General features: G+C 35.7%; 1 protein-coding gene across 1 annotated transcript in view; it reads left to right on the top strand.

Annotated features, from left to right (window-relative positions):
* Positions 1-3,566: 3,566 nt before the first annotated feature.
* The window catches only part of LOC140158591 (trafficking protein particle complex subunit 9-like), a 124,047-nt gene continuing 111,667 nt past the window's right edge, over positions 3,567-15,946 (top strand). Inside the window, 6 exon segments of the mRNA XM_072181742.1 lie at positions 3,567-3,728; positions 6,307-6,551; positions 6,554-6,914; positions 7,795-7,940; positions 9,207-9,338; positions 13,312-13,433. Of these exon segments, the coding sequence (XP_072037843.1) occupies positions 6,323-6,551; positions 6,554-6,914; positions 7,795-7,940; positions 9,207-9,338; positions 13,312-13,433 (990 nt within the window). The 5' untranslated portion in view covers positions 3,567-3,728; positions 6,307-6,322.

Below are 15,946 nucleotides of genomic sequence, written 5' to 3'. Positions count from 1 at the left end.
CTTAAAGGGTACATGCCACAAAATAGCTTTCCATAGACTTTACGTGCAAAATAGGGGTCACGTTTTAGGCTATAAGTCGAGTTACGTCTTACTTTGAAATATATATTTGATATCATCTTAATCAGAACAAAATTCTGCATAACATATCTGAAAATGACACCATATTTTAGGTCTACTTTTTTGAGAAAAATAGCGCTATATAAAAAGACCCGATTTTCCCGTGTTTACGTCCGACTGCTAACCGCGTTTTGACCTCGTGTGTTCATGCGCTCATCATCGTAAACATCACTCAAATTTTCGCGTTTTCTGTTCAAATTAGTAGAGATCACATTCACAAGTTCTAGCAAAACACGATTTGCAACACTAAAATTGTTAATATTGTACCGATTTTGCACATTTTTTATGCAAAGTTGGGACTATAGTCGTGATAAACTTTTACCGGAAACCGCTTCACACGCGGATTTAGTGGCATGCACCCTTAATGGCGACTCTCTGCTATGTAATTTGTACAGACAGTGATTTTTTGAATATTTTTTACAAATTTTTCAGATTTTGACCGTAAATGACCCCTTAATGACCTTTGACCTCAATTCTTTTAGGAAGTTTTAAGCACTTCTACATTTTGATTCATATGCATGAGTCACATGATCATTGCATGTAATTTGTGGAAGGAGTAGCATTTTTTTTGAAATCAACATTTTTGACCATAAGGTCAAGGTCAAAGGTCACAGTCAGGTCAAAGTCAAATGTAAGGTTTGGCCTACTCCAGTGGTCATTTGGCTCAAGTATGGTTGAAATCTGTCGAAGCATAAGAGAGCTAGGGCGAAACGTGGCAAGTCACGCAAAATGTCACGAGTTGCCAGAAGAAGAAGAAACTAGAGTCGACAGACTCTGAGTACAAGCCGCCGCTGTTGACCTTTGACCCCTAAAGGTTGACCTTTGGGGTCATAAATATTATTATATTTTTAACATGTTTAGAATGTCGTAAGAATAATTCCTGTTGAATTTGAGCTCGATTGGACCAATTTCGAAATATGACCTTTGACCCCTATAACTTGACCCTTGGGTCACGGATGGGAATCAACTGCTCTTGCATTGTGCTTAGGATGTCATAAGAAAGATTCCTGGTGAATTTCAGCTTAATCGGAACTTATACATGGATTTTTTTTAAAAAAAAATTTTGATTGACCTTTTGACCCCCTTAATGACCTTTGACTTCAATGAAAAAAAAACCTTACGTACACTGTAAAAATGCATTGTTCCAATTTTAATTAAAAAATTCTAACATGTTTAGTTCTTGAGATAAAAATTCTTAAAGTTATTTAGCTAAAAACAGGAAGTGACCCCTTAATGACCTTTGACCCCCAAAATAAAATACCATGCATACATCAGGTAGCACTGATTCATGTATGATGGTTATATTACTCTGGTCTGTTTACATTAAGAGATAATTTTTTTTTGAACATTTTTGATAATTTTAGTTTTTGACCGGAAGTAACCCCTTAATGACCTTTGACCCCAAAACTGTAGGTATCCTAAAGACCCTGGCTAGTAGCGATGCATGTGTGTTAATGGCGACTCTCTGCTATATAATTTGCAAAGACAGTGATTTTTGAATATTTTTTACAAATTTTTCAGACTTTTACCGGAAATGACCCCTTAATGACCTTTGACCTCAATTCTTTTTGATAGGTTTTAAGCACTGCTACATGTTGATTCATATGCATGAGTCACATGATCATTGCATGTAATTTGTGGAAGGAGCAACATGTTTTGTGAAATTAACATTTTTGGTCATAAGGTCAAGGTCAAAGGTCACAGTCAGGTCAAAGTCAAACGGAAGGTTTTGCCTAACCCAGTGGACATTTGGGTCAAATATGGTTGAAATCTGTCAATGCCTGGCGGAGCTAGAGCATTTTGATTGGTTGCCAGAAGAAAGAAGAAAGAATTAGAAGAAGACAGAACAAGCCGACATCCGTCGTCGGCTTGTAATTATTCTTACGACATTCTAAACATGTTAAAAATATAATAATATTTATGACCCCAAAGGTCAAAGTTTAGGGGTCAAAGGTCAACTGCGGCGGCTTGTACTCAGAGTCTGTTGACTCTAGTTTCTTCTTCTTCTTTCTTCTGGCAACTCGTGACATTTTTGCGTGACTTGCCACGTTTCGCCCTAGCTCTCTTATGCTTCGACAGATTTCAACCATACTTGAACCAAATGACCACTGGACTAGGCCAAACCTTCCATTTGACTTTGACCTTGCTGTGACCTTTGACCTAGCTATAATGGTCAAAATGTGATTTCACAAAAATACTACTCCTTCCACAAATTTCATGCAATGATCATGTGACTCATGCATATGAATCAACATGTGGCAGTGCTTAAAACTTCCTAAAAAGAATTGAGGTCAAAGGTCATTAAGGGGGTCATTTCCGGTCTGAAAGCTAAAAATATTCAAAAAATCACTGTCTTTACCAAATATATAGCAGAGAGTCGCCATTAGCACACATGCATTGCTACTAGCCAGGGTCTTTAGGATGCCTACAGGTTTGGGGTCAAAGGTCATTAAGGGGTTACTTCCGGTCAAAAACCAAAAAAAAAAAAAAAAATTTTATCTCAAAATGTAAACAGACCAGAATAATATAACCAACATACATGAATTAGTGTTCCCTGATGTATGCATGGTATTTTTATTTTGGGGGTCAAAGGTCATTAAGGGGTCACTTTCTGTTTTTAGCTGAATAAGTTCAAGAATTTTTATCTCAAGAACTGAACATGTTAGAATTTTTAAATTAAAATTGGAACAATGCATTTTGTCGGTGTACATAAGGTTTTTTTACATTGAGGTCAAAGGTCATTAAAGGGGTCAAAAGGTCAATCAAAATTTTCAAAAATCAAAATCCATGTATAAGTTCGATTAAGCTGAAATTCACCAGGAATATTTCTTATGACATCCTAAGCACAGTGCAAGAGCAGTTGACCCCATCCGTAACCCAGGGGTCAAGTTATAGGGTCAAATTGCGGCTTGTATTCAGCGTCTGTTGACTCTAGTTTTGTTTGTTTTTGAAAAAAACCCAAAAAATCACCAAAATCTGTAAATAATTTGCAATTTGAGAAAATACAAAAAACAATTTGTTCCTGAAATTTCCTAAATTTGGGTCGGCATTCATTTGTACAGGAATTTCCCTATTTGTTCAAAATCTGGGTTGGTCGGGCCCGTAGAACAGGGTTTTCTTTTTTCGTCGCCTTTAATACCGGGGTATATACTACTAGCCTACATCATCCAACCGCTTCAATGTTAACAATAATGATCTGTTTTTGGATACAGAATATTTAACTTTTATTTTGCAAGCAAAAACTGCTTGACCAAAATCACCAAATCATAAAACACCTCGGAGTTTTGTTGTTGTTGTTCATTTGTGCTACATGTACTCAATTCATTATTTTTGTGGGCATATCCTTTTTTAAAGGAATTCTTGTGATTACTCTTTTTGTCAGTTATAGTAATGTCAACCTTGTACAAAAGAAGTGATATACTTTCTCACAGTCTTTGCTGTAGCTTGGTTGTTTTGCCAGTCAACTGCAAGCAGAATACGAGACTAGTCAAGGTCATCGGAATCATCCGACGAGATTTTCCTACGAAAAGTGCGTCAAAATCTTATGAAAACAACATGAAAGGAAGCCCAAACATCGACAGAATTTATTCTCCAGTTTAAATAATTATCAGGTTTGTATCAGACCGTAATGTTTGTATTTTATCAGTGTGTAAACTTTGTAACACACGTAAACCCCGGGCGTAAACCACTTCACTCAGTGAGCATACACACTGATTGGTGAACTTGAGTTTTATATTACTGGCTCCACCGGTATCTCAATATTCCATGGACATGATTGACTAAAGAGATACAGACAAAGTCTAAGCAGTCAAAGTCTAAGCATGATTTCCCGATAATAAGGGCCGATTGTTCCATGGAATGCGACAGGCGAAACTGCTATCATGATTCATGCATTCATGGCTATGCGCGTACCATATTATTTTTGGTCTTCTTTCGCGTAATTAACTCGAAGACGAAGACACGCAATGCTCATCATCAATCATGTCATGCGCTGGCGTAATTGTTAGACATGGCATAATCGAACGATCGTCCCTCGTTAATATATGCGAGAATCGGGCCTTCATGTTTAGAATTTGGTGTAGCTCCATCAATTACACATGATGTAGTACTGGTTTTGTAGAAGTCGATTGAGCTCCTCAAAGTCAAAATCATTCATAATGATAATGAGCGTAATTTGTTTTTTATGCCCAGTAAATCAATTATCTTTTCAAACAAATTCCAAATTATAAGGAGTGCTGTTAGTGTTATTAACGCTCCCGACTATACATGTATATGCTTTGAGGTGCACGGTAGGAGCGTCTGCGCGATCGCGCTCCTCAAAAATGTTAAGTTTAAGGACTCATGGACTGGAGAATTCACAGCATACAATGACAATAATTAGTACAAGGAACTTGTACAAAATGTATGTTGTCCTCATTCACAAACTGATACTATCTGTCCAACGTATATAGGCTAAGACCGTACTGCAGAGTGCTGAAGGAATATTACACAGTCAAGAATAGGCTCCATCACCCGTTGTTTAACTAGGTATCCCAGGCAAACCTTATACTAAAATGCAGCAAACCTTTTACGAGCGCGACTACCGTGATGTTGCAAATTCGGCGCTAACAACGCGTACGGCGCTCAGTTCATTCATAAATTTCCACTCAGCAACAACAGATCGCCTCAGCAGCCAATCAGAGACAAGTGCGTGCAACGCAGTAAATATGCGATGTATCCTTACACTACGCGCTCGTCTAAGGTTTACTGCATTTCAGTATAGTTAACACATTTGCTAGTCAGCGAAATTCGCCGAGACCGGGCCCAAACACAATGCATATTTACATGGAAATTTTTTCGAGAACAGGTCGGTGAAGGAAACCTACATAAATATGTTTTCTATACTTCACTTGACCCAAATATATGATTTTTTATGGTGATAATCAAGTCGCACATGGAATTGTAGAGGGATTTTGATAGCAGTTCCATTAAAAAAAGCTGCTATCGCCATGAGAATAAGATCTAGAAACACCCCTAAATGCCGTTTTGGGGAATTTTGCTAGCAGAATCTTTTTGAATCTTTGACAAGATGTAAGCTACAGAATTCCATGATTTTTGGCCACATAAGTCGTCTAGTTAGCAGCTACCTTTGGTAGCATAATCATCTTTGGAAGTTACTGCGTTCAGTTTTGGCAGGCTATAATGTCCATAAATTATGGCCTTTTTGATGTACTAAAAAACAGTACCGGTAACATTTTTTGTAAAGCCTTGTTTTCTTCAGTTAGTTCACACACACAAAAATAATATATCAAGTTCTCACTTCCAAGTTCCTACCTTTGCATTGTGGGTGCTGACCAGTGCACTGACAGGTGACGATAAGACTGGAATCATTGCAGTGGCACAGTGCTAATCTTGAGCACATTTGAAGACTGTGCAAAATGACCAGAATTGTGATTGAAACTATTGCCATCTTGTTTATCACTGCATCATATTCATGCAATCATTAAACTGTAGTCGTGTTCCCAGACTGCCTTGACTGCACATGCTGCATGTGGCTTAATCACGAACATCAAGTACTGTTATTCGGGAAGGGCGGGCCCCTGGTGGGAAAGAGACTGTTTTGCGTACCAGTAAGTACTATATTGTAAAAATGATGCGCCGGTGCCCTGTTTTTTTTTACTACCCCGTTCGTGGCCTGTGTGAGGATCTAAGAGAAGGCCATGAAGTTTCAGGCTATCTCATCAGCACTAAGTCTACTTGTACACAGCTCATTTCATATGAGCTCTGTACTGTGGCGAAACTTTGTTATTACTGCGAATATGGTCACTTTTCACTCAATATTCAAAATGTGAAAATCTGATGCCGGGAAACTTTGCATTTTTTTCCAGCCCTGGTAGACATCCACAAAACATTACAATATTATTGGTCTTACAATTTAATACATGTTTGTCAGCTGTATCAGTAATATAGTTGCTCAAATTCCAAATAATGTTTTGTGGAGGTTGTTTGCCTTTCGTCTCCTTTGTCAAAAAAAAATCAACTCATTCAGAGTCAATATGCTTGTAGATGGAAACCTATGATATGTTGCCAGTTAAAGACTCAATCCACAAACTTGATGATGCTAGATGCAGAAACCAATTCTTTGGATGAAAAAATATAATATCATTTGTATAGTACTGTGAAGTTTATTTACTTTATATTTATATCTAGATGCAGATTTCTCAGCATGAGTATTGCCGATTATACCCAGAGGGCTGAGGACCATCAGACCCTGCTTGTCCTCCTCAAACCCCTCATCCAACTCAAGACCAAATCCTACAGCAGGATATTGGACCGTGTTACCAGTGTGAGTTATGTACAGATTCCAGATTCCAAACGAAGCATCTGGCTTCGCTACAAGAGACTGGTACATCTAGAGAACAATGACTGGGGTGATTTCCAAGCACATCGTAAAGTGGCGGGCTGATATGTATGGGGAAAGCTACCACCGAAATAGAACTCTCTACTGTGTACTCTAACTTTGACACGATGAAACAGATGTACAGATACACCCTGTTTGACTCTCGATGCTTTGTGTTTGGAATGAGCCAGAAAGTCGTGGAAGAGACTGCAGCTGGAGTACGACCAGATGTGATATACTATCCTAGTTTTGATGATTGTGATCAACTGGAAGATCATGTCAAAGATTTTGCTTCCTCATTATTTTGGGTGTTAGAATCCAAGAGGCTGGATCGAATGAGTGATAAGAATGACAGATTACCTCTGCTCATGGCACCATTTGAAAGGAAGGACATGGTGGGCATTGACACTGAAACAAGGTAAAGGAAAAAACAAGGAGTAAATTCTTGATAAAAATGTCTGTAAATTGAAGATAGCCACCAACTGAAGGTTTCATCCAAGAACCCAACAGAAATACACCCAAATGCATTAGAAATACACCCAAATGTCTCGGAAATATGCCAAAATGTATCAGAAATACACCCAAATGTCTCATCAGAAATACACTGGATGTACATGTATTAGGAATACACCCACATGACTCAGAAATGCACCCATTATTCATTAAATTCAACAAAGCTTTTTTCCCGATAGGCCTACAGCTTTCATTTTACTATACCGCATCATTGATAAGAACTTAACATACATGTATAAGGCATAAAAGGTGAAAATATCAAAACCTCAAGACTTCTAACTAGTCGGGATTATGATAATTTGACAGAACAAATCTTTTCACATGTATTCCAGTAATGGTTTTGTGAAGAAATTTGAGCTAACTGCTGATTCTCTGCTTTTTGTGATGAAATGTTAATTGTCAATTTTGTGTTGCAATTTGAATTTTTATTTGAAGTAAAGTATCAGTGTTATGTTTTAAAGACAACAAACGTTCAACTTGAGAAAAGTAGACCTAATCCTATACTTTGTTTGGCTTATAATTGGTTGAAAAATATTTTGTGTGCATCAGTGAAGTCCCAACTAACGCTTGCGTAAATTCACATAAGCGCATGCCACTCACACAACACGTAACTAGTGTAGGTGCACCACCTAACTATGTGCGCACCATTCTACATCAATACATGATGTTTTTGAGTCTCATTATTTGCCAATTATAAACAGAACAAAGTACAAAATATAACCTGAGTTGTCTTGCAGAGCTATTGTAATTCTTCAACACTATTAATGAAAGTTTTCTTTCCCCAGAACTTTCAAGCGTAAAGTCCAAGGCCGTATGAGGAAGCATGTAGCTGATCTGAATCTGATTGCTGGTATGACAAATGAGTCATATGCACAATATCAGTCAGCCTTGGAAATCCTCAAGGGGGCGAATGATTGGCTCTGGATTGGTGGTAAGAATGCTAAATTATATTATACAAATGGTAGAACAGAGGCATAATGGTTAAGGTACAGTCTGACCTTTGATACACAAGGTCACAGGTTCAGTTCTCAGCAGTCGTAACTTGCTGGGGAATTGATTTGGAAAAAAATGTGAATTTAATCAGCAATATCTATACAGGGAGATTTAAATTCTGACTTCCAATCTCCTTATATTGTGCATGTAGAATTGATGAACTTTGAGAATACATTTTGTACTCCATTTTTCAGAGGGATGCTAAGCCAATGGTCCCTGTTGGTCCCATGTGCATGGGGGTATAATGTCGCAATCAGTTTCTAAAAGAGTATTGGGTTTACCTGTGGCTGTCCCAATGCATATCCTGGTTTGTTTATGGGGAGCCCTAAAGCTCTGTTTAGGATAGAATCAAGCTGACTTACATAGGGAGGTGTTTTGCTAAATTATGCAGTGCTGGCAATACTTAAGATCATCAGAGCAGAGTTAATTGATGTAAGGGGCAGCTTCCTGAAGAAGTCCGAGTGTAACACATGATCATTGTATTATGAGCATGCAGGTGGTATGAGGGACTTGGGCTATGCTACAATCTCTTAATTTTACTGTATTGTGACAATGAATAATGTTTTGTGATAGAGCCTAAAGGTAATGAGGTTGGTTTAATCATTTCATAAATATCAAAACTTGGAAACCAATTCTAGTTTATTAGCACCTTTTTAAAGTTATACAGGAGTTTATTATTAAGCATTTCAGGAAAAAGTATGTCAGTGTGTCAGAAAAAGTGGGTCACCTTACGAAAACACCCAAAACTACCATGCAGAGCCTTCATTTAAAAACTAATTAATTTCAAGCCAATATTGTAAATGTTATTGGTAGAGTTTAAACCGTTACACATAACTAAATTTGTTCACTTACGTGAGCTTTGGACACAACGACTCTGTGTCTTTATCAAACTGATGGTGACTGGTTTATTGATCTGGGATGTCACATGACGAGCTGGCGATGTCATGTGACAGAACAGGTTCATAGACCGGTGGTAGCTGTAAATGTTGTTTTAAAGCAAATTGTAAGCCACATACATGTAGAGCAGCTGTGGTAACAATGAATTTGGTCAAATATTTAAAAGCATACATGTAAGCCCTGGTCTGTTCCCAGAACAGCTTAGTTAAATACTGCTTAGGAATATGGATACTGTTTTTGTGTATGAGTGTATTACTTATAAACAGCCACAAATCCCTTGTTAATGATGGTTTCCCTTGATTTTCAGCATGTCTTGAAGGAATGTGTGCAGCCTCTGTGATTCAAATCTACCCACCCAAGCCAACCAAGTCAAGTATCCCTAGAAACGCTTCCTTTAACACCAACCCTGTTATTGAGACAGAGAAGAGAAATAAAACAGGTAAGATACAGCAAGTTTGTGTAGTAATAAAGAGCTGTGAAATGTAATACTTTAAAAATTAATGAGATACATGTAGTTAATTATCTGAATTAGTGTTGCTGTTATTGTTAATTATCTGAATTAGTGTTGTCGACATGCATTACATGTATCTCAACATAATAATTATTCTGACATGTCGACATTTGGAGATGTCAGAAAAAGAAACTGGTTATATAACTTATGCTTAGTATTTGTAATTCATAAAGGTAGGCCTGCATTTAGCAGTTAATAACTTTGGAACCAAGGAATATCCTGATATTCCGGGTCCAAAGCAAAATGTTTAGATTTTTCACAATGCCCAACATATTACCAATGCAAAGTTATTAACCTCATTCATAACTGTCACTTTGATCTCTTCGCTTTACAAAATAACACAAACTTTTTGCTCAAAAGTTTCAGGCTAAAACAGGACGACCAATAACAAAAGTGCGTATCACAATCTGTGCAAATATGGTAGCGTGCAATCCAAATACGGCAGCCAGCACGCTCGCAGTTTGTTCGACGCACAATACGGCACTCGCAGAGGTTACTATAAGGTTAAAATAAAATAATTTGACCTTCGTTGACCTCTGATGACCTTGAAATGACCTCCAATTTGTTTTAAATCATATCAATATTACATATTCTAGATTTAAATTGGTCGAATTTTGGAATTTAACCCCTTTTGACCTTTGGTGACCTTAAAATGACCTCCATCGTAATCACATCTATACTAATTTTCATTCGAATTGGACAAATTTTAGAATTTGACACCTTTTGATCCAAAAATGGACCTCTCCCCATGTTCAAGCCAAATCTGATTTTAGTGCACTCAAAGATATAGTCATGTTGGCATCATTCTGATGATCACAGCACTTAATATGCAGCAAATAGTGAATTTTAAGGTGATTTTCAGTAATCAACCCTATTTGACCCCTGCATGACCTTGAACTCAAAATATGTGTTTACCCTATAGGCTATAGACATCAGCTAATGTCAGTGCATGTGTCAATCTCATCAGTACTATGTAATCTGTAGGAAAAGAAGCATTTTGAAGGTATTTGGTTATGTGCCAAAAAATCCCTTTAATGACCTTTGACCCCAAATCTGTGTTTACCCCATAGACCCAAACTACAGTTGATGCTGATGACCAAGCCTCGTTATGCTACCATGTAATATGTAGAAGCATTGTGGGTAAAAATCACATCACAAGTGTTCTTCCTAATTACATTTTCTATTTTAAACCCAAATCTTTTTGATTATTTGAAACGGGTCTATTGTGACCTTTTTTTTATCAATCGGAGTAACTGATTTTCTAATCATGTTTGAGGCTGCTAATTTGCACTAGATTAGTCATGAAAGTTATTTTGTTTATCAGAGCCAAACATATGTTACAATAATTCAGTGTACAAAGTCACATACTGCCATGAAAATACCCCAGGTGCTGTGCATGCCATTATATGTGAGTATGTCTAGTTGACGAATGATCAGGTTTAATATCCATCCATATATCCATATCCATACATGTATACATGTTGCACACATTGGCTAATCGCATACTCATCATCCAAATATCTGATACTAGTGATAGAAATTGTGTCACCCAGGTGGGTAATTGTAAGGGGACAAAAGCCTGGTTGTTTCAATAAAGTCTAGTTGGAGGTGAAATGGGTCCAAACAAGGCAGATTTATTTTTCCTTTTTTCTATCTGCCTTATTATGCATCCCTCTGGTTTACCTTCTCTGATGTCACATGGTTGATGAATTGGGTGTAAAATAACCGATTTCAACAAGCCTAATTTATTTGTTTACTATTGATTTTCTTCAGTATTGGATTTTTCTATTTAATCATGTGTGTAAATTGGCATATTTCTCAATTTCAGATCAATTTTCTAGCATGTGCCTGTACTTAAAATGGCAAATTCAGACTGTTCATAAGCAAAAGCTAACTCAGTTAATATATGCAGGATGTTAAAATGTTATTGCCAAAACTGGTTGGAGAATTTACTTCCAATTTTGATTTTATAGTTTGTGTTGATCACACAATGTGTAAGTAATATCCTCATTGTTTCTGTTTAAGGGGTACTACACCCCTGCCCAATTTTGTGCCAATTTTTGCATTTTTCTCAAAAATGATAGCGCATTAGGGACAAGTTAGATATGTATATTATAGGGGCAAGGACTACAACTACTGCACTGGAAATTCTATTTCAGCACAGACAGCACTTGTGGAGTTACAGTCAAAAATGAGGGAAAACCAATATTTGATCAATAACTACTTGCTTTGAGTTGCTGAATTTTCAGTGCAGTAGTTGTAGTCCTTGCCCCTATAATATCTTACCTGTCACCAATGTGCTATAACTTTTGAGAAAAATGCAAAAAATGGCACAAAATTGGCCAGGGGTGTAGTACCCCCTTAACAATATACCAGTACAGTTAATTACAATGCTTGAAACTGAAGTAATATTGCAGTGAGTCCAATTTGTAATCCAATGATGAGTCACACCAAAGGAAACTGCATCCCACCCTTGATTTATCATATTTCATAATTGATAAACAATCTGCAGACATTAAATAAAATATGATTCCTGAACCAGTAATTTGTGGCAAGCAAACTCATCCAACTAAGTCAATGAACATTTCTGTGTAGATAGATTTTGCTTAGAATTGAAATATGTATGTTTATTTTGTTCATATAAACAAAAATTAAACTCCAGCTTATCAAATAAACCAGAAAAGGTTAATATTTTTTAGATTGGAAGAAGCTGAGTAAAATGAACAGTGAAGTTTAACTGAGCAAGTAAGATCTGGCTAAATAATAAAGATCAGTATTTGATTAACATTTGATGTTACCATTTCATGATAAATTGTTAATCAACTATTGTATATGAACCACAGTAGGATATTTAGAGTTTTGTGTTTTCATAAATTAGGGCTGGATCTGGATCATGGCCAAGCTGCCACCTTGTTTTTGGATTAAAAAATATTATCCTGTTTTGCAGAATGAAACATAGCTGAAGTTTAATCCTTTACTTAGTTGTAACTGGCAAATGGCAATAAGAATCAAATTTTGCAATTTTAAGGACAATGGTTTTGATGATTTCTTAGTACAATATTGGAGTCACAAAATTCAAAGACTTGGCACAAAAGTCTAAGTCAAAAGTCAAAATTAAGGGTGTGTGCTATGCGTTTTGCTCATAAATTTAGTATTTTATATTAATTTTGATAATTTGTTATATAAAAGGTATTAGAAAATGTAGAAAAATTAGAAAGGCGTAAATTATTTTACAGTACAAGTTTTTGGGCTTGATTGTCACAGTATACGAAAAAAAACCACATGTTTTTGGCCCTTATTTCCAAAATTGGTCAAATTAAAATTTATCTTTTGTTGCCAGTTAGAACTAGGATGAGAATTTACATTTAGCTCTAGGCCTGCTTTGCCTCTCTTGCCTCTCTACTCAGGGTTTCATTTGGCCAACGGGATAATATTTTGTATCCAAAAAAAAATTAGCCCTGTATTTTTCTGGAATTGGGAGTAATTTGATAAAAATAAATTTCACAAGCTTACAGGTCCATCTTACATGTATTTCAAGTACTGTTTAAAATATTCACAGGCCTTCTCACAAGTGGCTAGGCTTTGCACATGGCGTTTATAGGCACTGACCTACTGAATTACAGACTATTTAATTTTTTCTTGTCTGTTTTTCTCATCTCATTTTCTCCCATTTTCATCTTTTTTTTTGAGGGGGTGGGAGGAATGCCTGAATGAACTCTTCATTTGTTGTTGAATTGTGAAAAAAAATTGTATGGACTATATACCCTTACAGTTTACAACTGCATTTGTGCATGCAGTAAATGGCGGTTTATTTTATTGTTTGTCAATGTCAGTTACATGTTGCACTGTAAAAGAGTAACATACTATATATGGTAATTAATATTTTGCTTTCTCTATTCAGGAAATTACGAGACCGCAAACGGCATCCCAGATAAATCGCCTGAGGAGCGGCCACGGACAAATTGCATGGCACCAGAGGATATCGTAGAAAAGTACAAGGAGGCAATTGTACAATACGGGAAGGTGAGGGTAGAGTTTAGGATGGGTGATAGGGGTAGCTTAAGGGGTATAATCCACGCGTCTAGTACGCACTCGTTTCTAACTGAAATTTCTGTGAAATCTTGTCCGCGCAGTTCTTGCCGCCATGCGCGCGTCAAACTAAAAACTGCGTGGAGTGTGCGCCAAACGCTGGTAAGAAGTTCAGCTACGCGAGAGTTCCGTGTTTTCATCGCCATTTACCAATGATTTTTGTAAAAGAAAGAAAGATAAACAAAGAATAAAAGAAGGAAAGAAATAAATAAAGAAAAAAAAAGTTCAGGAGTGAAAGAAAGAAAGAAAGAAAGAAAGAAAGAAAGAAGGAAAGAAAGAAAGAAAGAAAGAAAGAAAACTTATAAAAGAAAGAAAGAAAGAAAGAAAGAAAAAAAGAAAGAAAAGAGAAGGAATAAAAGGAAGATAAACAAAGAAAGACAGAGTGAAATAAAAGAAAATTTAAGAATAAAGGAAACTGAAAAAATTCATGTAATCAATCAAATAAATAACAAAAGAAGTGAGAAAGAATAAAAAGAAGTGACGAAACGAAAACAAAACAAAGACAGAAGAAGGAAAGGTAAGAAAGATGAGAAGGAAGACAGAATTAAATAATGAGGGGAAAATATATAGACTAGACCTAGGCCTAAGTAGACTAAGGCGAGCCCATTTCAGAAATCCAAAAAATGTATTATTTCATGGAAAAGAAAATTATGATGTAATTAAATGGTATTAGCGTTACACATCTTATAAAGTGTATTACTTCGTAATGTAATGTAACACAATTAAACTCAATTTTGGTAAAAGGTTGGGCAAGAGGAAATCAATAATACGTAAAAATAATATAGGCTATAGGTTTATATATTATATAAATAAAACTAGGTCTATATTTTCTTTCTTAGGGATACTGTCCATTTAAACAGGCACAGTAGGCCTCTGAAAAAAATATATAAAAGGGGTGGTATCAAACGGCCTTTTTTATTTGTCTTATTAATTATATAACTTATTTATTTTAAAGTAGTTTCTTATTTTACTGATTATTAATATAATGAAATTATTTCAATAGCATTTTAAGGTAAAATTCTGTAATTTGAAATATATATCACATGAAGTCAATTTTATTTTTTTAATAAAATGTCTATTTTCACATCTGACTAACTTCTCGTGCAACTGACTTTATAACGTAATGATAAAACGAGAATGATAAGTAGATCGAACCAAGTTGTCCCAGCAAACACAAAAAGCGTTAAAAGCGTTTTAAACATTTTGGGTTTGATTTAAGTAAATTAAATGTCGTGTTATATAAAGGTTATGAAAAGCGTTTTAATCGTTTTGTATGAAAACACATTACAAAAATATTTCTAAAGTGTTTTCAAAGTGTTATTGTAAATTGTTATTATGTTTTGCAAATAGTTTTTGCCAAATATTTTGTCAACACTGAAATAACATTATGTTCGAATGTTTGCAGTATAACGTTTTTGAGTGTTTTGAAAACGTTTTATATCCTTTATAACCCTTTAAATAACCCGACATTTAAACGTTTGCAACTTTTTCTAATCTTTGCGAATGATGTTGAAAATGTTTTGTGTTTGCTGGGTACATGCCTAAAATGAGATGATATTTGAGTAATATCAGAGAAGATGTAATAATTCTAAACATGGTAAATAACGGGCCTATTCAGTGATAGCCTGCAAAAAATTAACATTGTTTATAAATTGCATAGCTAGGAGTGAAGGATAAGTCATTAAAGTTGTCATAGGTAGGCCTACAAGTATTTTTGCTATATGCAGAACAACGAGAAAAAACGGCAGTATTGACAAAGTTCAAATTCAATTCAATTTGAAATGACAGATTCATGAAAAATATCTCATTTTGTTTGTTGGCTTAACCACTTTTGGTTTTCGATTTTTGAAGAACTTCATATTGAGTGAAACTATATAACTTACCGTGATGGATACTTTGGAATCAAGAGGGTTAATAAAACCAAAAAAAAGCACCCCACTGTCATGTTGCAGGTGTTTGCGATATCACCTGCATACATGCGGACAATTTAAGCTGCGTATGAGCTGCGACAAGTTTTTAGTGGCGCTATGATATCGCACTGGTATTTTGAACCAAAAATATGCCATTTCTGCTCAAATTGTGAAAAAAGTAACTCGGTGACCCCCATTTTTTATTAGCTTTAATGAAACATCCTATCAGTGCGCATATTATATCAAAAAATCAGCAAAATTGTTGGAGTAGTTTTTTGGTTATAATCGAAAATATGTCTAAATTTTTAATTTTTCCATAGACGCCTGTACTAATTTTCCCCAAAAACAGCCTTTTTAAAATGGTTATTTCTAAAAAACGAGCTCGGTGACCCCTCTTTTTTATTTTAGATATTCAAGTATATCGATGAAAGTTAATTAGTACGAAGTTTAAGAAAAATTGTTGGACGGGATCTTGTATGGACTATACCCCTTAAGGTGGTATTTGAATATTTAATTAGCATTTATGTAAATTAGCTC

Source organism: Amphiura filiformis, chromosome 8 (assembly GCF_039555335.1).
Source record: "Amphiura filiformis chromosome 8, Afil_fr2py, whole genome shotgun sequence".
NCBI lineage: Eukaryota > Metazoa > Echinodermata > Ophiuroidea > Amphilepidida > Amphiuridae > Amphiura > Amphiura filiformis.
The sequence above is the reverse complement of the archived record's forward strand: the minus strand, read 5'-3'. Positions and strand labels throughout refer to the sequence as shown.